The sequence below is a fragment of the Arachis hypogaea genome, chromosome 3, assembly GCF_003086295.3.
Source record: "Arachis hypogaea cultivar Tifrunner chromosome 3, arahy.Tifrunner.gnm2.J5K5, whole genome shotgun sequence".
NCBI classification, from domain to species: domain Eukaryota; kingdom Viridiplantae; phylum Streptophyta; class Magnoliopsida; order Fabales; family Fabaceae; genus Arachis; species Arachis hypogaea.
In genome coordinates, this window is record NC_092038.1 from 96954757 (window position 1) to 96979514 (window position 24758).

General features: G+C 40.8%; 1 protein-coding gene and 1 non-coding gene across 2 annotated transcripts; one reads left to right on the forward strand and one right to left on the reverse strand.

Moving 5' to 3' along the window:
- Positions 1-646: 646 nt before the first annotated feature.
- Positions 647-1216, forward strand: LOC140183527 (uncharacterized). Its single transcript, XM_072231975.1, has one exon. The coding sequence runs from the start codon at positions 647-649 to the stop codon at positions 1214-1216; it is 570 nt and encodes a 189-aa protein (XP_072088076.1).
- Positions 1217-19990: 18774 nt separating this feature from the next.
- On the reverse strand, positions 19991-20098 carry LOC112792950 (small nucleolar RNA R71). The gene has a single exon (XR_003197666.1). It is a non-coding gene; the product is annotated as a small nucleolar RNA R71 (small nucleolar RNA).
- Between the last annotated feature and the right edge of the window lie 4660 nt (positions 20099-24758).

Genomic DNA, 24758 nt, shown 5'->3' on the forward strand with positions numbered 1-24758 from the left:
TATACAAAATCTTTCAACAAAAGCAGCCATCATGGGTCTCATCAATGGCCTACGAGAAGGACCCTTTAGTCACTCCATATACAAAAAGCATCCAACATCTCTCAACGAGGTTCAAGAATGGGTGGAAAATTACATTAATATGGATGAAAACTCCCGATTAGGAGAAACCTCAAAGACTAGATTCTCCTACCCACCTCGGGATAAGGTTAAATAGTCTAGGAAGAAAGAAGACCAACCTACTAAGAAACCCAGGAAGTACCACAACTACACCCCTCTTCGGGTGTCTCTAGTGGACGTTTACTGAGAGATATGCAACACGGAGAAGATCCCACCGCCTCGCCCGATTAAACACAAGAGAGGAGGAAGTCGAACAGAGTATTGCGAATACCACCAAATCTATGGGCATTCTACCAGCGATTGCTACGACCTAAAGAATGTCATAGAAAAGTTGGCACGAGAAGGGAGATTAGATCGGTTTTTAGCCAATAGAGTGGATGCACCAAAATAGAGATGAAGGGATGAAGAGGTCGGACGAGTTGAACATCCCCCTCACACCTCTGAGAGACACGTCCACATGATAAACAGAGGATTTGCAGGAGGATGGATCTTTAATCATCCCGCAAAAGACACCTCAAAGAGGTGTATGATGTCGGAGAGAGGGACAGCTCACCCAACCTCCCCACTATCACGTTCACTCAAGAAGACGCCACAGGCATCATCCCCGGGGCATGATGACCCCGTGGTCATTACTATCATACTCGCCAATGCCAATCTCCACCGAACGTTGGTAGACCAAGGAAGCTCTGCAGATATCTTGTTCAAATTTGGCTTCGACAAGCTTGGCCTACAAGAGAAAGAGCTTAGAGCTTATCCAGATAACTTGTTCGGACTCGGAGACGCCCCAATCCAACCACTTGGGTACATCCCACTGCACACAAGATTTGGAAAAGGAACACGGTCTAGGACGTTGAGCATAGACTACATCGTAGTCGACGTGAACTCCGCATACAATGCCTTCATAGGTCGGACGACGTTAAATCAGCTCACCGTGGTAGTCTCCACTCCACACCTATGCATGAAGTTCCCAACTACAGAAGGGATCGCTATCATAAAGGGGGACCAAAATCTCAGGCGACACTGTTACAACAAAAGTCTGGACCTTAAAGGCAACCCCAGAGGAAAGGAAACCAATACTATAGAACTCGGGGGAATCTAAGCTCGTGAGGAACTTCGCCCCCAACCAAAAGGTGAGATCGAAGAAGTTCAAATCGGAGATATTCGAGACAAAACAACAAACATAGGGGTGAATATACGAGGAGACCTAAAGGAGCTGCTAATAAAGCTCCTAAGGGATAATTCCAACCTCTTTGCATGGAAGGCCGCCGACATGCCTGGTATCGATCCCAGACTAATGTGTCATAAGTTAACGGTATATCCTGGGTCCCAGCCAGTGCAACAGAAGTGTAGGAAGCTCGGCCCGGAGAGGTCGTAAGCTGTCAAAGAGCAGGTACAAGACTTGCTAGAAGTAGGGTTCATAAGGGAGGTAAAGTACCCATTATGTCTAGCCAATGTAGTATTAGTCAAGAAGTCAAATGGAAAGTGGCGGATGTGCACTAATTACACCGACCTCAACAAAGCCTGCCCAAAAGACCTCTACCCACTCCCGAGCATAGACATACTAGTCAACGCTTAATCAGGGTATCAGTACCTCTCCTTCATGGACGCTTACTCGGGATACAATCAAATCCCAATGTATCAACCCGACCAGGAGAAAACCTCATTCTTAACCCCAAGAGCAAGCTACTGCTACATAGTCATGCCCTTCAAACTCAAGAACGCAAGGGCTACATACCAGAGACTGATGAACAAAGTTTTTGCCAATCACATTGGGAAACTGATGGAGGTTTATGTAGATGACATGTTGGTAAAGACACAAAGAGAGGAAATGTTGTTATCCGACTTCACTGAGGTGTTCGACACCATAAGAAAGCATAAGATGAGACTTAATCTCGTGAAGTGCACATTCGCGGTAGAGGCTGGCGAATTCTTGGGCTTCATGCTCACTCAAAGAGGGATCGAAGTAAAACCGGATAAATGCCAGGCCATACTTTAAATGAAAAGTCTGACCTATGTCAAAGAGGTCCAGCAGCTCAATGGAAGACTAGCGGCTCTATCTAGATTCCTAGCTGGATCGGCCTTAAGATCTCTCCCTTTCTACGCAATACTAAGGAAGGGACAAAGGTTTGAGTGGACCTTAGAATGCGAACAAGCCTTCCAAGACTTCAAGACATTCTTGGGGCAACCACCCATCTTAACCCGACCTAGGGAAGGTGTGGAACTAATCCTATACCTCGCTGTAGGAAATCGGGCAATAGCCTCGACACTAGTCAGAAAAGACGAAAATGGGCAACAACCTATCTACTTCATCAGTAAGGCTTGGCAAGGGGATGAACTGAACTATCAAAAGATAGAAAAGTTTGCTTACGCCAATATATTTACTTCCCGACGACTCCGACCATACTTTCAAGCTCACACCATTAGAGTACGGACCAACCAACCTATAAAAAGTATTGTACAGAAAATAGACTTAGTTAGAAGAATCCTACAATAGGTAGTCGAATTATCCGAATTTGACCTCAAATATGAAGCTCGGATAGCTATCAAGTCTCAGTACCTGGCTGACTTCACCGCAAAGTACACTGACACCCCAGGCACCCCCACAGAGTGGAGCTTCTATGTGGATGGCTCTTCAAACAAAATTGGGAGTGGCACAGGCATCATTTTAGAAAGTGATCAGGGAACCTAAATCAAGCTATCATTAAGGTTCGAGTTCCCCACCTCAAATAACCAAGCTGAATACGAGGCTCTACTGGTTGGTTTGAAGCTGGCTAGGGAGGTAGGAGCTCAGAAACTTACCATTTTCAGTGATTCACAGGTAGTCACCTCGCAAATAGAATAGAGCTACCAGGCCAAGGATCCCACCATGAAGAAATACCTAGACAAAACCAAAGAATAGCTCGGACAATTTAGGGGATATGAGGTCTGACATATAACCCGGGAATAAAATACCCGAGCTGATGCCCTTTCAAAACTAGCCAACAACAAACCAAGGGGCAGTAATTGAAGCCTCATATAGAAAACACTACAAAACCCATCAATCTTGGAGGAAGAGAATATCTTAATCATATCAGGTCAAGACCAAGGGTGGATGACTCCCATAGTTAGCTATCTCAAGTCTGAAACACTCCTCACAGATAAATAGGAGGCAAACAGGCTAGTACGAGAAGCGTAGTACTACACCATAGTGAACGACATCCTATATAGGAGAGAAATCTCTACACCCCTCCTAAAATGCGTCCTGACCTCCGCTACAAGGAAAGTTCTTGAGGAAGTGCACAGTGGCATGTGTGGCAACCACCTCGGGGTGCGAGCTCTGGCAAAAAAGGTACTCCGAGCTGGCTTTTATTGGCCAACGTTGCACAAGGAAGCAACAGAGTTCGTCAAACATACCCCCCATGTCAGAAGCACGCCAACTTCCACATCGCACCACCGGAAGAACTCATTTGTGTCACTTCACCCTGGCCATTCACAAAGTGGGGGCTCAACCTCCTCGAGTCCCCACAAAATGGATTGAGGCTGAGCCGTTAGCCACTGCCACCACCCAAAGAAGTCGGAAGTTCCTATACAGAAACATTGTCACCAGGCTTGGGGTCTCATGCTCCATTACCACAGACAATGGCACTCAGTTCGACACGAGCTTTAGAAACCTGGTAGCCGATTTGAAAATCAAGCACTAGTTCACCTCTGTAGAGCACCCACAAGCCAATGGACAGGAGAAAGCCACCAACAAAGTCATACTGGCTGGTTTAAAATAGAGACTACAGAACGCCAAGGGAGCTTGGGCCGAAGAGCTCCCACAAGTTCTACGGGCATACCGGACAACACCACACTCCACCATTGGAGAATCACCATTCTGTCTTGCTTATGGAATGGAGGTAATGATTCCCATTGAAGTAGAAGAAGGATCCCCTATAGTGATCCTTTACAACGTAGACACCAACTCCCAAGCTCAAAGAGAAGAGCTCGACCTACTTCCAGAAGTCCGAGAAAGAGTTCGGATCAAAGAGGAAGCCCTAAAGCGTCGAATGGCTCTGAGGTATAATCGGAAGGTAATCCAGCGAAGCTTCGCCACCAACGATCTCATCTTAATCCGAAATGACATCGGAGCAGGTCGGTCAGGAGAAGGGAAGCTAGCAGCTAACTAGAAAGGGCCATACTAAGTTACAGAAGTACTAGGAAAAGGCTACTATAAGGTGTCCGACCTCGAAGGGCGAGAGCTGCCAAGGTCATGGCATGCCTGTAACCTAAGAAGGTACTATAGCTGAAAAATAGTAAAGATCTTAGGTCAAGGCGCACTCTTTTTCCTAAAAAGGTTTTTCAATGAGGCGCCAGGCCGAGATCTAAAAGACTGCCCAACCTAGAAGGGTAAGCACTCGCATGTACACACTTTTATCTATATTTTTATCTCATTATTATTTGAATGAAAGTTATCAATTCCCTAAAAAACGTTTTCTACCAAGACGCATTAATCTAAGCTCATAAAACGCGAAATTCATCGCCCGATTACAAGAGGTCGGCAAAGTGAAGTGATAGAAGCAAATTAATGCAAGAAGTTATAAAAAGTAACCCATAAAAAGTGGCTTGATGAGGTCTAACTAAAAAATGGGATTACTAAAAATAACTTAAGAAGGCCCGACAGAGAAGTCGGACCAAGGAAAGGATCACTGAAAAGGGACAAAAATATCTTGCAAAGGCCAAAGAAAGGTTAAAAAACCAAGGCCTGAAGTGCTCAGCTAAAAAGGTATAAAGTCCTGAAAAGGATTCTACTTAAAGCAAGAAGCACGGTCTAAAAACTGAGTTAGAAAGTTGTCCCAACAAACTACCAAGAAAGGGTTCTAACACTACCTATAAAAGTTGTTGGGAACTGGCTAAAAAGCCTAGACAATAAAGCCATAAAGGTCGACATCAACAAGGCGCGATCTAAGAGACAAAAAGTGCTTAGCTGAAAAAACACAAAAAGCGAACGCACAAATTGAATGAAGGCTAAAAAGTCATCCAAATAAACTAAAAGGGTTCCACATGAGAACACTACAAAGTTACTTGGAATTCGACTAAGAAGCCCGAACGGCAAGTCACGAAGACGATATAGCTATCCAAAGAGAGGACACAACCAGAAGGCCAAAAAGGGTATCCCAAAAGGTGAAACGCCACCTCAATAGGTGTCAAACCAAAGAAACCTAAAGCACTTACATAAAGGTCGTAGAGCAACCTCCTCCAAACAAAGGTTGAAAAAAGGCTGCCTAAACGGCATCCCAAGAGTTTAAAGTGTTTGTTGTTAAAATAAAGTTGCTAGGAGGCAACTAAGTATCATAGAGTCAACCAAGGGAAATTACAAAAAGGTAACAAGTTCAACAAAGTCCACAAGTCGGACTATACCAAATACAAAACAAAGATATAAGGAAATCGTCAAGGATCGGAAGTCACATGAGTAGCGGCACCCTTAGGAGGAGGAGGCATGATCAAGATTGGGGTAGCATTAACAACTCCATCCAACCCACTCAGAACTTTGACATCAGGCTCAGGCTCAGGAGGGACCACGTTGGCAGAAGGGGTCATAGAGGCTGAAGTTGTAGCAGACTTGGCTGGTGGCACAAGGGGAGGACCCTCATCCTCATCATCAGGAGCAGGCACAATCTTGCCATCCTCCACCATGTTCTCCATACTAAATAAGGTGAGGTCAAGCTCGGGAGCAAGAACCCAGACCTGGGCCTTTAAATTCTCATACATCTCGGTCATGCTGCTCACCATATGCCCCTGGAGCTCGGCATAGTCATCCTGCCTAGATTGAAGCCTCTCCTTAGTCTCTAACAGCTCGCCATATGTGTGGGTATAGCTCTCCTTAGACTTCTTGGCCATCTCCTCGGCCAGGTTGGCAGACGCTTCCGCTGTAGTAGCTCGAGACTTCTCTTTCTCAACATTAAGCTCCAATTTAGCTACCCTAGCATCCAGCTCATCTTTCAAAGCCTTAATCCTGTCATACTCAGACTTAGCATCCTCTATGAAGGCTTTGGTAGCACGAACCGGGGAATCCTGAATAACTCGGGATAAGGCCGCACCAAGATTGGCTATCCAAATACTATTGCTTGTTATAAAATCGAGATGGTGAAGGATGGACACATCATCAGTTGAAACTTGACCATAAGGACCAATCAACTTTGTAGCAAAACCCACACCATCAAACTCTTTATCATCAAGATTATAACTCCCAACAGTCTTTTGCTTTTTAGGAGGGGGGCCAGCAGAAGTAGGGGAAGAGACAGCACCAGAGGTCGTCTGTGACGGGTCAGATGGAACTGTCCAAACTCGCGGGGTCGGGATAATCTTGCTCGGACCCTGAGACTCAAATGCCAATTTCTTGAGAGGCAACTGAGCCGAAGACCCCTCTCCCAAAGTCTTCTATGACAAGTTCTGGGCAGCCACAGCCTTCTTGGCCTTGCGGAAAGACTTTATAGAATCTGAAGATTTAACCATATTTGAAAAGAAGCCAGGAAAACAGTTACACAGTAGAAAAAAGAACAAAGACCACAAAAAGTAAAAAGATAACCACTTCTATGAATAAAGAGGTCGGGTACTACCTAGTTCAGCACGGAGAAGGGAAGGATCTCCTAGAAACCTCTTTGTATCCAGGTGAGGAGGCTCCCCCCAATGCTCCTCCAAAACACCTACCAAGGCCTATTCTACCTCGCCTAAACTTTCCCAAGGGTACTTGACTACTACTATGTCTTTTTGCCACCATAAAGGAAAGGTCGACTCATCATTTTCATCTAAAAAGAAAGGGCGAGCATCCTCAACAGCTCGGACCTTAAAGTAGTAGTTCTTAAAGTCTCAAAAGGACTCATCAAACATCAAAAACACTTTCTTCCCCTGGGTAGCTCGGAAGAAAATTCAAGAAGCTTTCTTCTTGGCCACCCCATATTTTGTCAAAACAAAAAGATAAAGAAAAAGGGATATGGTAGGTCGGACACCCAACTCTTGGCACAATAATTGAAATATCTTCATAAAAGCCCAAGAATTGGGGTGAAGCTTTAAAGGGGCCACATTACAGGTCCACAAGAGTTCGGTCTCAAAGGTAGTAAAAGGAATGGTAATATTCAGCAGGGAAAAGAAGTAACTGTAAGCATAGAAAAATGGGACGCTCTTCTCGGCCCAAGGGAGGGAAGCTAACTGATAAACCCCATTTTTAGGGTTTATCATGTGCTTAATCTAGTATATTTTATCCATTATTCTCACACTTATTCATACAATTTGCATGTTTTACGTTTTCCTTCTTGATTTTGTGCTATGATTGGAAACATGCTTCTTTGGCCTTAATTTTGCTAATTTTAATCCTCTCTTATTACCATTCGATGCGTTGATATGTGTGTCAATTGAATTCAGGGTTTACTAACCCTCTCCTCAGGGTCAGGAGACACCAATTCATAATTCTTCTCATCCTCCTTACTACTACAGATCCTATGAAACCTCCTAAGCTTCTCACAGTACTCAGGGTCGGCAACAGTAACACACATCAACACTATAGAGTCTAACCAATCGGCCATACCAGCAGGGACCTTGGTTGACATCTCGACAATGTTCTTACGAGAAGACATAAAGCAACTACACCTACAACAAGAAAAATAAAAGGAGTCACTACCAAAACAACTCGGACAGCTATAGAAAATGAAGGAACAACTAAAGGTAACAAGTATGGCAGCAAAAGGGCACCTCGGGATTAATGCAAAACAAAGAAATAAAAAAACAAAGGGGCACCCTTTGGAGGCAGTACAGATGCAAAATAAAACACATAGGAAGATCAAAACCCTAGCCCCATCACCAAAAAGGAAAAAGGTTCACCTAAAGCACCTATATTTCCCCAAACCAAGCAAAATGTTGCAACCTCAAAAAAGTATTATCACCGGAAAGCTCTCAAAAAGCTCAGGCAAAGATCCAAAAAAAAGCATGCAACAGTAAAGTACAGAGAAGCACAATGATCAAAAAGCATAATATAAAAAGGGATGAAATGAGAGCACCAACCTACAGAAGAAGCTAAACGAGCAAGCAGCAAGCCACGAACAATCTTCACCCAAGGTAATGGAAGCTCCAAAAATCTAAGAAAGGAACGATCTTGAGGATGAAGGAAAGGTAGCTTCTTTTGCTGGGCAAAAGACATGCAAAGAGCAAACTTCAGGAAGAAAACGAGCTCAGGGGTAAGATCGAAGGACAAAACGAAATAGAAGGGAGAAGGAAACTGAAACTAAGAGCAAAACCTCTACTTTAATTTCAAACAAAAGGTTTAAATAGGGAAAAGAAATGGCAAAACAAATTGAAAACACTATTATTGAGGCTTTTAAAGGCACTCGCACGTTCCCAAAGAAGCTAAACGCACCCCAAAAAACACATCGCAAATTAAAAATCTAGAAACGCTTCGCATTTAAGCAACAGCAACGCTAAAGATTCGCCCGAGGAGGAACTGCTCTAAACCCACCAAAACAAATGCTCAAGCACGACTTCCTCAAAAGGGTCGAAGTCTAAAAACACGACCTCAAGGGGAAGATCGAAGCTCAAGCAGGGGCACTGTTCATACCCTGAACCGAGCTGTACGGTTCAGGATTGGACGAGGACAAAGCGGCCGACCTCTTATAGCACTGTTGAAATCGACCACTTCCCAAGAGCTCGGCTAAATGACCATAGAGGCTCAAACATATCCAAAGCAGAGGCTCGCAACCCACTTGAAGGCGGCAAGTCAAAAGATAAGTGATCTCATCCACGAAAGATAAGATAAAGATAACTAACTTATCTCAAAGAAGGTCACTCTACACTACTATAAATACACTGGAGCACCCAGGTATAACTCATACCCTGATTCTACACAAAAAACCTGCCTAAAGCCCGTGCTAACTTAAGCATCAGAGTCTCTTGTAGGTACCACCATCCTCCGATGATTGAAGATCAACAAGCACCTCAAGATCCAGCAAATCGGACACAACAGCTCCGATCACATCAGTAGATATCGTCTGAGATCGACCTTCAGTTTCAGGTAACCGTCGGAACACTCAGTAAGACTTATATCACATTCGTGCAGATTGCTCCAGGCCATATAAAGATCTTTGTTAGTTGACTGAGTATAACCCCTATGAATGTTCATTGGATGATTTAGATATCTTTCATCCTTCAGGGACTTTCATGTAGATATCACGATCTAATGATCCATATAAGTAGGCTGTTACCACATCCATTAAATGCATATGTAGTTTATGGTATGCGGATAAACTGACCAAATAATGTTATTACATCTACTACGGGAGATTATATTTCTTCATAATCTATACCCAACCTTGGTGAAAAACCTTGTGCCACAAGTCGAGCTTTGTAGCGTACAACTTCATTTTTCTCATTTTTTTCTCACAAATACCCATCTGTATCCAACAAGTTTTACATCTTCTCGTGTACGGACTACAAGTCCAAAGACTTCACATTTTGCAAGTGAATCTAACTCAGCCTTTATAGCTTCCCATTTTGGCCAATCATTCCTTTGTCAACATTCTTTGACTGTTCTTGGCTCAAAATCCTTATTTTCATGCGTGATATTTAATGCCACATTATATGCAAATATTTCATTGACAATTGTCTTATTTCGATTCCATTTTTCTCCTGTAAAGACATAATTTATCGAGATCTCGTCATTTTCACAATTTTTAGTTACCTGAACATCTTCTGGCATCAAAACTATATCAGAATTTTGGACAACTGCAAGTGTCTTTACCATGTATTTATCTTTTTCAACAGGAATAGTATTTACCTCTTTTCTTTTTCGAAGATTTTTATTTTTGAAACTGACAGGCCTACCATGCTTCTGACATGAATTTGTTTCGGTGGCCATTTGTCCGACGGGGACATCAATTCGAATTGAAGCATTTTCAGCTGGTATATAGGATTTAGTTATCTTTTTTGTATCAGAAAATGTATTAGGCAATTCATTTGCTATTCTTTGCAAATGTATAATCTTTTGAACTTCCAAAGAAAATAAATATAAAATAAAGAAATGTAAATAAATAAATCTAGTATTATTGTTCACCACAATTAATATCTCAATATAATAGAAATAATTCATATATATATTACTAATATATGTCGTATATATAAAAGAGAGAGAAGAGTGTTTATATATTATCGTAGCATGTAAAGAAAGATAATAGTGCTTTGTTATTGTTGTGTAAATTACATCAGATCGTACTCCTATTTATACATGCATAAAGTCCTCATTTTTTACCTTCATTAAATGTGATTTCTCTTGATAACATGGCATTTCATCATGAAAAAGTTGAGCCGTCCATGTTAAATGGGCATCCATCTTATACTTATCACAACACTTTGATAGATTTTTATTCAAAATGTAGAAGTTTAAAAGAAATATGAAAGATTTTTTTAGTCTCCACAGAAACTAGACAATATTTCCTTAATTGTAATCTTTGTAGCCGTTGCTTAAAATGGTGGAACAGAATTGAGTTTGAAAATTTAGAACGGGGTAAAATTAAAAGAAATAATTTAAAAATTTTGGATAATATTTTAATATTTTGATAGTTTTATCCAATATAATTTATTTTTTGTGTGCATTCTAAACTTTCGTAAACAGAAATAATAATTTAATCTTAAGTGAATTAATATTATCTCTTTCTAATTAATAATGTTATTTTTATTATATGTTACTATGACAAAGATATTTTTTTTGTAAAAAGAAAATAAAGAATAATTAAAAAAATTCACACACAAAATAAGTAACAATACAATAATAACATTAAAGTACATTTAGTTTGTATTTTTATTTTTAATTTTTTAAAATAAAAATAAAAAATAAAAAATCTTATTATTTATTATTTTATTTTAAAATTTTCAAAAACTAAAAAAATTAAAAATTAAAACAAATATAAAATAGTAAGTAGAGTCAACCATGACATTTTGATGGCGGTACAATGATCAACGTAGTACTTCAGCATCTTTGTCTTTTACATTATGGTGTTTATTTTTATAAAATTAAAAAAAAATGTTTTAGACTAATACTCATTTTTTAGTAAAATTAGTTAATGCTTTGGGTTAATATTTTTTTAATACTATTAAAATTTAAGATTTAAAATATAAAATTTAATATAAAAATATTTTTTTAACTAGATGTTGTCAAAAAATAATAGATTTATTAGTTATATAACTGTTGCGGTCCGACCCGACTGGTTTCATAACCGACCCGACCAGTACGCGCCTTTGCCGGGTCCGGACGACCACCCTGCGGGGCACCACACGCCCGATCCTTGACCCGGGCACCTTTCCTCTTGGGTGCCAGCTCACCTAGCAACAGCTAGCAAGGGGAAGCTTCACGGAAGATGGGTCTGCCCGTGCAGGGCCCACCTCTAACACAGTATATATGGGGAGGGTCCTACTCCTGCACCAATGTATGTCACTAATAGAAGAGAATTTATGCTAATTTGAAAAACTAGATAAAGTAATTCCGTTGTGAGTATAGTCCAAACCAGCAATGGATCCACTCAATCAAAATTCAATTCAAGATAATGTCACAATTCAAAGCAAATGTAAACCGAGTATTTCGACTCCCGGGTCATTCTCCCTAGGAACTAGTGACAACAAGTGCACAATTTTGGTTGCAAGAACAAATGGGGTTTTCAATGATAAGGGAGCAAACAAATAAAGAGATAAAAGAACGAGACAAAATTGCAATTAATAAACTAATAAAGGAATAAAGGAACTATGTATGTAATATAAACAAGTAAGGCTAAAAAGTAATGAAAAAGTGGTTCAAAACATAAATGAAACCTTGACTTGGGATGAGTTATGAAATTCCTTCCTTGCCATAACCACAACTATGATAATTATAATGGATTAGTCTCACTAAGTCAACCCTCATATCAGAGAGTAAGTCAAGTGAGCATAATTGTTATCAATCCACAAGTCCTAGCTAACTTACTAATTACCTTAGTAAAAAGCTAGCATTAGTGGAAACAATAACAACTAACAACCCAAGAATTATCACTAAATATTGGACATTATGGCTCTAGTAGTCCATACACTTATTTTTCCCAAGGCAAGGGGTGGAAATTACCCCAAAACTAAGATTTGCATTTCATCAAACACCTAATGGGCATAATCATAAAATATGGTAAAATTAGTAAATTAATGAAAGCTATGAACCATAAATGATCAAAAAAAATAAAAGCAACTCAACAAACATATGAAAGCCATCAAACATCAAATTAAATAACTAAAAATCCAAAATTGCAAAGCAAAGTACATATTGACAAGAGAAATGGAAATAAAGGGAAGTGTAGAACAAGTGGTATAATAAAAGTGGAATTAAAGAAGTACTTACAATGAGATAGAAAAATCCAAGAACAAAATTGAAGTATAAAATGCTACATTGAAATCCTAATTAAAAACCCTAAGAGAGAATTGAGAGAAAACCTAAGCTAACTACCCTAAAACAACTCCTAAAATGTCTTTTTCCTATTCTAAGATGGCTCCCTTAATAAGTGTTGAATTCCCCTTGATATAGCACTCTAATTCAGCCTTCAAGTCTTCCAAAATAGGCCAAGAGGCCTCCAAAATTGTGAATCACATGTTTCATTAATAAAATCACTTGCAGGGACCACACTTGGCTAAAAATTCTCCTGTGCGTATGCACGGGTACTTATGCGCACGCACACGTCGCTGTATGTGTTTTTTCTTGTTTTCTTCATGTGTTCTCTCTTGTACATACTTTCTTCCACTTTTGGCCATCCATTCTTGCCTCTAAGGCCTGAAATCACTCAACAAACATGTCATGGCATCAAATGGAATAAAAGTGGAATTAAATTTCTCATTTCACGCACAAAATTGCATGTTTTCACATTTAGAATCAAATTAGGGACCAAACACAAAAGTATGCTATTTGGGTGTTGTTTATACCCTGGGTCGAGTTGTCCGACCCGGGATGTTCTACAGACAAAGCGACCGACCTCTTCAGGTCAGGATAACCCGACCTCTTCTCAAAGAGCTCGGCCAAGACACAGGAAAGCCCAAACAAAGGACCCAAATAGAGGAACACGTCCCAAATCCAAGGGCAGCCCAAGCCAATAGAGATCAAGGCGGTTTCCTTAAAGATGACCTCACTTAAAGATAAGATAAAGATAAGATAAGATAACTAACTTATCTTATCCACAGGAGGCCACATTTCACCATTATAAATACACTGGAGCACCCAGGTATAACTCATACTCTGATTCTACTTAATACCTGCTTAATACCCTTGCTAACTTAAGCATCGGAGTCCCTTGCAGGTACCCCCCACCCTCCGGGGACGAAGGATCAGCACCACCACCAAGTCCAACAAGTCGAACACACCACCTCCGTCCGCCGTACACCTGCCGGACACGTCGGCTCCGACCAACACAGAAGATCTCATCCGAGATCGACCTACAGTTTCAGGTAACCCTCAGAACATTGGCGCCGTTGCCGGGGAACCTGGAAGTCATCCCATTAACATGGCGGATGACCATGACAACGACCACGATTCAGGTTTGGAAGACAGAACGCCGCATAAAAATGCGAACACAATACTCAAAGCTACTCCAGAAACCCACGGAGACAAAAATTCATCAAATCCAGGAGTAATAGAAACACTTCAAAGTCGATTAGAGCAATTTGAGAAAGAAGCCCAACATCGACGTAAAAAAGAACAAGATCTACGCCGGGAAATAAGGCGGCGCCGAGAATTAGAAGATAAGCTTATAAAACTCGAAGCTGATCTCAAAACCAAAGCTACTCGACCATCCACGGAGGATAGTTCTCAGAAAGATCAAGATCCATTCACCAGAGAAATTATGAAAACCAAAATTCCGAAAGATTTCAAGCTTCCGGATATGGCTCTATATGACGGTACCTCCGACCCCAACCATCATCTCAGCAACTTCAGAAGTAGAATGTACCTCACCGATGCCTCAGATGCAGTTCGTTGCAAAGCCTTTCCAACAACTCTCACCAAGACAGCCATTAAATGGTTCGACAACCTACCTCCAAAATCCATCTCGAATTTCGACGACCTGGCCAAAAAGTTCCTGGCTCGATTCTCCATACAAAAGGATAAAGCCAAACACGCAACCAGCCTACTCGGGATCAAGCAAGGAGACCGAGAAAATCTTCGCAACTACATGGAGAGATTCAATAAAACATGCATGGACATACAAAATCTACCAACAGAAGCTGCCATAATGGGCCTCATAAATGGCCTGCGAGAAGGACCATTCAGCCAATCTATATCAAAAAGATACCCGACATCCCTAGATGAAGTACAAGAACGAGTGCAGAAGTACATTAACATGGAGGAAAATTCTCGACTTGGTGAAGCCTCAAGGTCCGGTTCTGCCTACCGAGATAAAGATCCAAAAAGTTATACGAGTAGTCCCTGAAAGAGATCTGACAAAGATCCAAGAAAGAGGACTACGAAAAATAACTTAAAGGAGACCGACATAACCAAGTCGGACTCCTACCACTAAAAAGTTATACGAGTAGTCCCTGAAAGAGATTTGACAAAGATCCAAGAAAGAGGACTACGAAAAATAACTTAAAGGAGACCGACATAACCAAGTCGGACTCCTACCACTAAAAAGTTATATGAGTAGTCCCTGAAAGAGATCTGACAAAGATCCAAGAAAGAGGACTACGAAAAATAACTTAAAGGAGATCGACATAACCAAGTCGGACTCCTACCACTAAAAAGTTATACGAGTAGTCCCTGAAAGAGATCTGACAAAGATCCAAGAAAGAGGACTACAAAAAGTAACTTAAAGGAGACCGACATAACCAAGTCGGACTCCTACCACTAAAAAGTTATACGAGTAGTCCCTGAAAGAGATCTGACAAAGATCCAAGAAAGAGGACTACGAAAAATAACTTAAAGGAGACCGACATAACCAAGTCGGACTCCAGGAGACCGACATAACCAAGTCGGACTCCTACCACTGAAAAGTTATACGAGTAGTCCCTGAAAGAGATCTGACAAAGATCCAAGAAAGAGGACTACAAAAAATAACTTAAAGGAGACCGACATAACTAAGTCGGACTCCTACCACTAAAAAGTTATACGAATAGTCCCTGAAAGAGATCTGACAAAGATCCAAGAAAGAGGACTACGAAAAATAACTTAAAGAAGACCGACATAACCAAGTCGGACTCCTACTACTAAAAAGATATCAACATAATCCCTGAAAGAGACCGAGTAAAGGCCCAGAAAAGGGGATCACAAATATAACTTTTGAGGGGGACCAACATAAATCGGTCATAAGGTGCTAAAAAAACAAACAAAAGCGAGGAAACCGAGAAACAAGTCGGACCCCCCACAGGCACGGCCTCAAAAGGATCCAAGCTACAAACGATAAGCACGCAAACAACTTAAAGAGGCCAGACAGCAAAATTTCAACGGATATCATGCATAATACGATAAAGCTTCAAGAGGCCACCACAAAACCAACCTCAGAAGCTACTTCTGTTTTTCAAAAAGAGTTGCAAGGCAGACAACTAGAAACGTCAAAAAGAACAAACAAAACAAAGTTCAGAAGCCCACAAATCGGGCTATTTACACAAAATATCCAGAAAAAAGATCAGCTAAAGATCGGGAGCTTTTCCGGCAGCATCAGTATGAGGAGAAGGAGGACAAGTCTGAAGGGGCACGGCATCTACGGTTCCATCATCCCGGTTTAGAATCTGGTAATCCGGATCAGATGCAACGGGAGGAACAGAGGAGGTCGACACCTTAAAAGAAGGCACTGGGGGAGGATCAGCCTCATCATCATCCTGGTCATCAGGGACAATCTTACCATCCCTCACGACATTGTCCAGGCTAATGAGAGTTAAGTCGGCATCAGGAGCAACAACCCGGAACTGTTCCATCAGGTTCTTGGAGGCAGCCGTTACGCTACCCACAAGATGACCTTGAAGCTCACCATAATTAACCTGGGCTGTTTCCAAATCCTCCCGAAGATGCATCAATTCCTTATAAGCCGAGACATAGCTATCCTTATGTTTCAACGCCATGTCTTCGGCCAGTGATGAGCGGATAATTTGTACGCTTTTTGGCATTGTTTTTAGTATGTTTTTAGTATGATCTAGTTAGTTTTTAGTATATTTTTATTAATTTTTAGTTAAAATTCACTTTTCTGGACTTTACTATGAGTTTGTGTGTTTTTCTGTGATTTCAGGTATTTTCTGGCTGAAATTGAGGGACCTGAGCAAAAATCTGATTCAGAGACTAAAAAGGACTGCAGATGCTGTTGGATTCTGACCTCCCTGCACTCGAAGTAGATTTTCTGGAGCTACAGAAGCTCAATTGGCGCGCTCTCAACGGCGTTGGAAAGTAGACATCCTGGGCTTTCCAGCAATATATGATAGTCCATACTTTGCCCAAGATTTGATGGCCCAAACCGGCGTTCAAAGTCACCCTCAGAATTCCCAGCGTTAAACGCCGGAACTGGCACAAGGATGGGAGTTAAACGCCCAAACTGGCATAAAAGCTGGCGTTTAACTCCAAGAAGAGTCTCTACACGAAAATGCTTCAATGCTCAGCCCAAGCACACACCAAGTGGGCCCAGAAGTGGATTTTTATGTCATTTACTCATCTCTGTAAACCCTAGGCTACTAGTTCTCTATAAGTAGAACCTTTTACTATTGTATAGAGATCTTGGTAGTTATCTTTGTTCTGATGCTATCTTAGATCATTGGGAGGCTGGCCATTCGGCCATGCCTAGACCTTGTTCTTATGTATTTTCAACGGTGGAGTTTCTACACACCATAGATTAAGGTGTGGAGCTCTGCTGTACCTCGAGTATTAATGCAATTACTATTGTTCTTCTATTCAATTCCGCTTGTTCTTGTTCTAAGATATCACTTGTTCTTCAACTTGATGAATGTGATGATCCGTGACACTCATCATCATTCTCACCTATGAACGTGTGCCTGACAACCACCTCCGTTCTACCTCAGATTGGGTGGATATCTCTTTGATTCCTGATACACGATGCATGGTTGATCGCCTGACAACCGAGCGCTCGCCTGACAACCGAGCCAGCCATTCCGTGAGATCAGAGTCTTCGTGGTATAGGCTAGAACTGATGGCGGCATTCAAGAGAATCCGGAAGGTTTAACCTTGTCTGTCGTATTATGAGTAGGATTCAATGATTGAATGACTGTGACGAGCTTCAAACTCCTGAAGGCGGGGAGTTAGTGACAGACGCAAAAGAATCACTGGATTCTATTCCGGCCTGATTGAGAACCGACAGATGGATAGCCGTGCCGTGACAGGGTGCGTTGAACATTTCCACTGAGAGGATGGGAGGTAGCCACTGACAACGGTGAAACCCTTGCATAAGCTTGCCATGGAAAGGAGTAAGAAGGATTGGATGAAGACAGTAGGAAAGCAGAGAGACGGAAGGGACTAAGCATCTTCATACGCTTATCTGAAATTCCCACCAATGAATTACATAAGTATCTCTATCTTTATCTTTATGTTTTATTCGTATATCACCCATATCCATTTGAGTTTGCCTGACTAAGATTTACAAGGTGACCATAGCTTGCTTCATACCAACAATCTTTGTGGGATCGACCCTTACTCGCGTAAGGTTTATTACTTGGACGACCCAGTACACTTGCTGGTTAGTTGTGCGAAGTTGTGTTTATGCCATGGTATTGAACACCAAGTTTTTGGATTCATTACCGGGGATTATTTGATTTGTGAAAAGTATTGATCACAATTTCGTGCACCAAGTTTTTGGCGCCGTTGCCGGGGATTGTTCGAGTTTGGACAACTGACGGTTCATCTTGTTGCTTAGATTAGGTATTTTTCTTCAGAGTTCTTAAGAATGAATTCTAGTGTTTCAAGGGTGATGTTCTTATCATCACCAAAGCTGATTGATCTTCATCAATTTAGCTCTTGAATGCAATGTCCTGCTGAAGCTTGGCTAGCCATGTCTAATTCCTTTAGACTGAAGCTTTAGACTAACATTGCATGATTCCTGGAATTCCCATTAAGAATTTTGATACCTTTATTTTCTTTTTCCATTTAATTTTCGAAAAATCCAAAAAAATTACAAAATCATAAAATCCAAAAATATTTCTTGTTTGAGTCTATAGTCTCATTTTAAGTTTGGTGTCAATTGCATGTTTTTATTCTTCTTGCATTTTTCGAACTCATGCATGTGTCTTCATTAATCTTCAAGTTGTTCTTGATGATTTCATTGCTCTGATCTTTGAATTCTCTTGAGTGTTTTGTGTGTCTCATATGCATTCTCATTTTGTTAGTGTCAGTAGTATACAAACTGCTAAGTTTGGTGTCTTGCATGCATTGTTATTTGATTTTAGTTGCATTTTGATTATTCCTTATTATTAAAAATCCAAAAATATTTTTAATTTGTGTCTTTTCAAGTCAATAATACAGAGAATTGAAGATTCAGAACATGCTGCAGAGGAGTTACACAGAAAAAGCTGGGCGTTCAAAACGCCCAGTGAGGAAGACAGACTGGCGTTTAAACGCCAGCCAGGGTGCCTGGCTGGGCGTTTAACGCCCAAAAGGGTAGTAGTTTGGGCGTTAAACGCCAGAATGTGCACCATTCTGGGCGTTTAACGCCAGGATGGCACAAGAGGGAAGATTTTGTTTTCAAATCAAATTTTTTTTCAAGTTTTCAAAATCTTTTCAAAATCAAATCTTTTTCAAATCAAATCTTTTCAATTAAATCTTTTTCAAAATCAATTTCTTTCCATTTTTTAAAAAATACTTGCTATCAATTAATGATTTGATTCAACATTTCAAGTATGTTGCCTTTTCTGTTGAGAAAGGTTTAATGTTTGAATTATATCTTTTCTTGATAGCCAAGTCATTAATTTTCAAAATCAAATATTTTTAAAATGTTTTTCAAATCATATCTTCTCAATCACATCTTTTTAAAACCAATCATATCTTCTTAACCACATCTTTTTCAAAATAGTTTTCAATCAAATCTTTTTGATTTCTTATTTCAAAATCTTTTTCAAAAATTACTTTACTTCTTTCTCAATCATGGTTTTCGAAAATCAATTAAAGTTTTTCAAAATGTTTTCAAAATCTTTTACTTAATTTTCGAAAATTTCTTCCCCTCTTCTCACATCCTTCTATTTATGGACTAACACTATTCCTTAATGTAGAATTCGAACTCCATCTTCTTTGATAAGTTCGAATTTTCTACTTATGCCTTCTATTTTTCTTTTCCTCTGACACCTCAAGGAATCTCTATCCTGTGACATAGAGGATTCCATATTTTCTTGTTTTCTTCTCTTTCATATGAGCAGAAGCAAAGACAAAAGCATTCTTGTTGAGGCTGATCCTGAACCCGAAAGGACCTTGAAGCGAAAGCTAAGAGAAGCTAAGGCACAATTCTCTGTAGAGGACCTAACAGAAATCTTCAAAGAAGAAGACATGGCAGCCGAAAACAACAACAATGCCAACAATGCAAGGAAGGTGCTGGGTGACTTTACTGCACCTACTCCCGACTTCTATAGGAGAAGCATCTCTATCCCTGCCATTGGAGCAAACAACTTTGAGCTTAAGCCTCAATTAGTTTCTCTAATGCAACAGAATTGCAAGTTCCATGGACTTCCATTGGAAGATCCTCATCAGTTCTTAGCTGAGTTCTTGCAAATCTGTGACACTGTCAAGACTAATGGGGTTGACCCTGAGGTCTACAGACTTATGCTATTCCCTTTTGCTGTAAGAGACAGAGCTAGGACATGGTTGGACTCACAACCTAAAGAAAGCCTGAACTCTTGGGAAAAGCTAGTCAATGCCTTCTTGGCAAAGTTCTTTCCACCTCAAAAATTGAGTAAGCTTAGAGTGGAAGTCCAAACCTTCAGACAGAAGGAAGGAGAATCCCTCTATGAAGCTTGGGAAAGATACAAACAATTAATCAGAAAGTGTCCCTCTAATATGCTTTCTGAATGGAGCATCATAGGTATTTTCTATGATGGTCTGTCTGAACTGTCCAAGATGTCTTTGGATAGCTCTGCTGGAGGATCTCTTCATCTGAAGAAGACGCCTACAGAAGCTCAAGAGCTGATTGAAATGGTTGCAAATAACCAATTCATGTACACTTCTGAAAGGAATCCTGTAAACAATGGGACTAATCAGAAGAAAGGAGTTCTTGAGATTGACACTCTGAATGCCATATTGGCTCAGAACAAAATATTGACTCAGCAAGTCAATTTGATTTCTCAAAGTCTGTCTGGAATGCAAAATGCACCAGGTAGTACTAAGGAGGCTTCATCTGAAGAAGAAGCTTATGATCCTGAGAACCCTTCAATGGAAGAGGTGAATTACATAGGAGAACCCTATGGAAACACCTATAATCCTTCATGGAGAAATCATCCAAATCTCTCATGGAAGGATCAACAAAGACCTCAACAAGGTTTCAACAGTAGTAATGGTGGAAGAAACAGGTTTAGCAATGGCAAGCCTTTTCCATCATCTTCTCAGCAACAGACAGAAAGTTCTAAGCAGAACACCTCTGACTTAGCAACCATGGTCTCTGATCTAATCAAAACCACTCAAAGTTTCATGACTGAAACAAGATCCTCCATTAGAAACTTGGAGGCACAAGTGGGTCAGCTGAGCAAGAAAATTACTGAACTCCCTCCTAGTACTCTTCCAAGCAATACAGAAGAAAATCCAAAAGGAGAGTACAAAGCCATCAACATGACCGAATTTGGAGAGGAGGAAGAGGCAGTGAAAGCCACTGAAGAAGACCTCAATGGACGTCCACTGGCCTCCAATGAGTTCCCCAATGAGGAACCATGGGAATCTAAGGCTCAAAATGAGACCATAGAGATTCCATTAGACTTACTTCTGCCATTCATGAGCTCTGATGAGTATTCTTCCTCTGAAGAGGATGAGTATGTCACTGAAGAGCAAGTTGCTAAATACCTTGGAGCAATCATGAAGCTAAATGACAAGTTATTTGGTAATGAGACTTGGGAGGATGAACCCCCTTTGCTCACCAAAGAACTGGATGACTTGTCTAGGCAGAAACTGCCTCAAAAGAGACAGGATCCTGGGAAGTTTTCCATACCTTGTACCATAGGCACCATGACCTTCAAGAAGGCCTTGTGTGACTTAGGGTCAAGTGTAAACCTCATACCTCTCTCTGTAATGGAGAAGCTAGGGATCTTTGAGGTGCAAGCTGCAAAAATCTCACTAGAGATGGCAGACAACTCAAGAAAACAAGCTTATGGACTTGTAGAGGATGTTCTGGTAAAAGTTGAAGACCATTACATCCCTGCTGATTTCATAGTCCTAGAGACTGGGAAGTGCATGGATGAATCCATCATCCTTGGCAGACCCTTCCTAGCCACAGCAAAGGCTGTGATTGATGTTGATAGAGGAGAATTGATCATTCAAGTGAATGAAGAATCCTTGGTGTTTAAGGCTCAAGGATATCCCTCTATCACCATGGAGAGGAAGCATGAAGAGCTTCTCTCAAAACAGAGTCAAACAGAGCCCCCACAGTCAAACTCTAAGTTTGGTGTTGGGAGGCCACAACCAACTTCTAAGTTTGGTGTTGAACCCCCACATTCAAACTCTAAGTTTGGTGTTGGGAGGTTCTAACATTGCTCTGAGCATCTCTGAGGCTCCATGAGAGCCCACTGTCAAGCTATTGACATTAAAGAAGCGCTTGTTGGGAGGCAACCCAATGTTATTTTTTATCTATTTTCCTTTGTTATTTTATGTTTTATGTTGGTTGATGATCATGAGAAGTCACAAAATCAATTGAAAAAGCAAAAACAGAATAAAAAATAGAAAGAAAAACAGCACACCCTGGAGGAAGAACCTACTGGCGTTTAAACGCCAGTAAGGCTAGCAGATGGGCGTTTAACGCCCAGTCTGGCACCATTCTGGGCGTTTAACGCCAGAAAGGGGCACCAGACTGGCGTTAAACGCCAGAAAAGAGCAAGCACTTGGCGTTAAATGCCAGAAATGGGCACCAGCCCGGCGTTTAACGCCAGAATTGGCTCAAAACGCATTTTTGCATGACATTTGGTGCTGGGATGACTTTTCCTTGACACCTCAGGATCTGTGGACCCCACAGGATCCCCACCTACCCTACCACTCTCTCTCTTCTTCACCCATTCACCAATCACCTCAACCCCTCTTCCCCAAAAACCCTTCACCTATCAAATCCCATCTTTCTCTTCACCACTCACATCTATCCTTCATAAAAACCCACCTACCTCACCCTTCAAATTCAAACCACTTTCCCTCCCAAACCCACCCATTCATGACCGAACCATGAGCCCCCCACTCCTATATAAACCCATTTTCACTCCTTCATTTTCACACAACATCAACACCACTACTCTCAATTTTTGGCCGAACACAAAGGCATTCCCTTCTTTCTCATTTCTTCTTCTTCTACTCTCTTCTTTCTTCTTTTGCTCGAGGACGAGCAAACCTTTTAAGTTTGGTGTGGTAAAAGCATTGCTTTTTGTTTTTCCATAACCATTTATGGCATCCAAGGCCGGAGAAACCTCTAGAAAGAGGAAAGGAAAGGCAAAAGCTTCCACCTCCGAGTCATGGGAGATGGAGAGATTCATCTCAAGGGTGCATCAAGACCACTTCTATGAAGTTGTGGCCTTGAAGAAAGTGATCCCCGAGGTCCCTTTCAAACTCAAAAAGAGTGAATATCCGGAGATCCGACATGAGATCCGAAGAAGAGGTTGGGAAGTTCTTACCAACACCATTCAACAAGTCGGAATCTTAATGGTTCAAAAGTTCTATGCCAATGCATGGATCACCAAGAACCATGATCAAAGTGTGAACCCGGATCCAAAGAATTGGCTTACTATGGTTCGGGGGAAATACTTGGATTTTAGTCCGGAAAATGTGAGGTTAGCATTCAACTTGCCCATGATGCAAGGAGATGAACATCCTTACACTAGAAGGGTCAACTTTGATCAAAGGTTGGACCAAGTCCTCATAGACATCTGTGAAGAGGGCGCCCAATGGAAAAGAGATTCAAGAGGGAAGCCGGTTCAACTGAGAAGGCATGACCTCAAGCCCGTAGCTAGGGGATGGTTGGAGTTTATCCAACGCTCAATCATTCCCACTAGCAACCGGTCCGAAGTTACTATAGACCGGGCTATCATGATTCATAGCATCATGATTGGAGAAGAAATAGAAGTTCATGAGGTTATATCCCAAGAACTTTATAAGGTGGCAGACAAGTCCTCTACCTTGGCAAGGTTAGCCTTTCCTCATCTCATTTGTCACCTCTGTTATTCAGTTGGAGTTGACATAGAGGGAGACATCCCCATTGATGAGGACAAGCCCATCACTAAGAAGAGGATGGAGCAAACAAGAGACCCCTCTCATCATCAAATCCCTGAGATGCCTCAAGGGATGCACTTTCCTCCACAAAACTATTGGGAGCAAATCAACACCTCCCTAGGAGAATTGAGTTCCAACATGGGACAACTAAGGGTGGAGCACCAAGAACATTCCATCCTCCTCCATGAAATTAGAGAAGATCAAAGAATCATGAGAGAGGAGCAACAAAGGCAAGGAAGAGACATTGAGGAGCTCAAGCACTCCATAGGATCTTCAAGAGGAAGAACAAGCCGCCATCACTAAGGTGGACCCGTTCTTTAATTTCCTTGTTCTTTATTTTCTGTTTTTTTTTTCGAATTTTAGTGCTTATGTTTATCTATGTTTGTGTCTTGTGATCATTAGTGTCTTAGTGTCTATGCCTTAAAGTTATGAATGTCCTATGAATCCATCACCTTTCTTAAATGAAAAATGTGCTTAATTGAAAAAGAAAAGAATTGCATGAATTTTGAATTTTATAACAGTTTGATTATTTTGATGTGGTGGCAATACTTTTGTTTTCTGAATGTATGCTTAAACAGTGCTTATGTCTTTTGAATTTGTGGTTCATGAATGTTGGCTCTTGAAAGAATGATGAAAAAGGAGACATGTTACTGAGGATCTGAAAAATCATAAAAATGATTCTTGAAGCAAGAAAAAGCAGTGAATACAAAAAAAATTCGAAAAAAAAAAGAAAAAAAAAGAGAAAGAGAAAAAGAAAGAAAAAGAAAGTTGTGATCCAAGGCAAAAAGAGTGTGCTTAAGAACCTTGGACACCTCTAATTGGGGACTCTAGCAAAGCTGAGTCACAATCTGAAAAGGTTCACCCAATTATGTGTCTGTGGCATGTATGTATCCGGTGGTAATACTGGAAGACAGAGTGCTTTGGGCCACGGCAAAGACTCAATAAGTAGCTGTGTTCAAGAATCATCATACTTAACTAGGAGAATCAATGACACTATCTGGATTCTGAGTTCCTAAAGAAGCCAATCATTCTGAATTTCAAAGGATAGAGTGAGATGCCAAAACTATTCAGAGGCAAAAAGCTAAAAGCCCCACTCATCTAATTAATACTGATCTTCATAGATGTTTTTGGAATTCATTGCATATTCTCTTCTTTTTATCTTATTTGATTTTCAGTTGCTTGAGGACAAGCAACAATTTAAGTTTGGTGTTGTGATGAGCGAATAATTTGTACGCTTTTTGGCATTGTTTTTAGTATGTTTTTAGTATGATCT

What these genes read in the sequence shown, in the direction of transcription:
- LOC140183527 (XM_072231975.1), top strand. Translation starts at nt 647, where the DNA reads ATGTCGGAGAGAGGGACAGCTCACCCAACCTCCCCACTATCACGTTCA.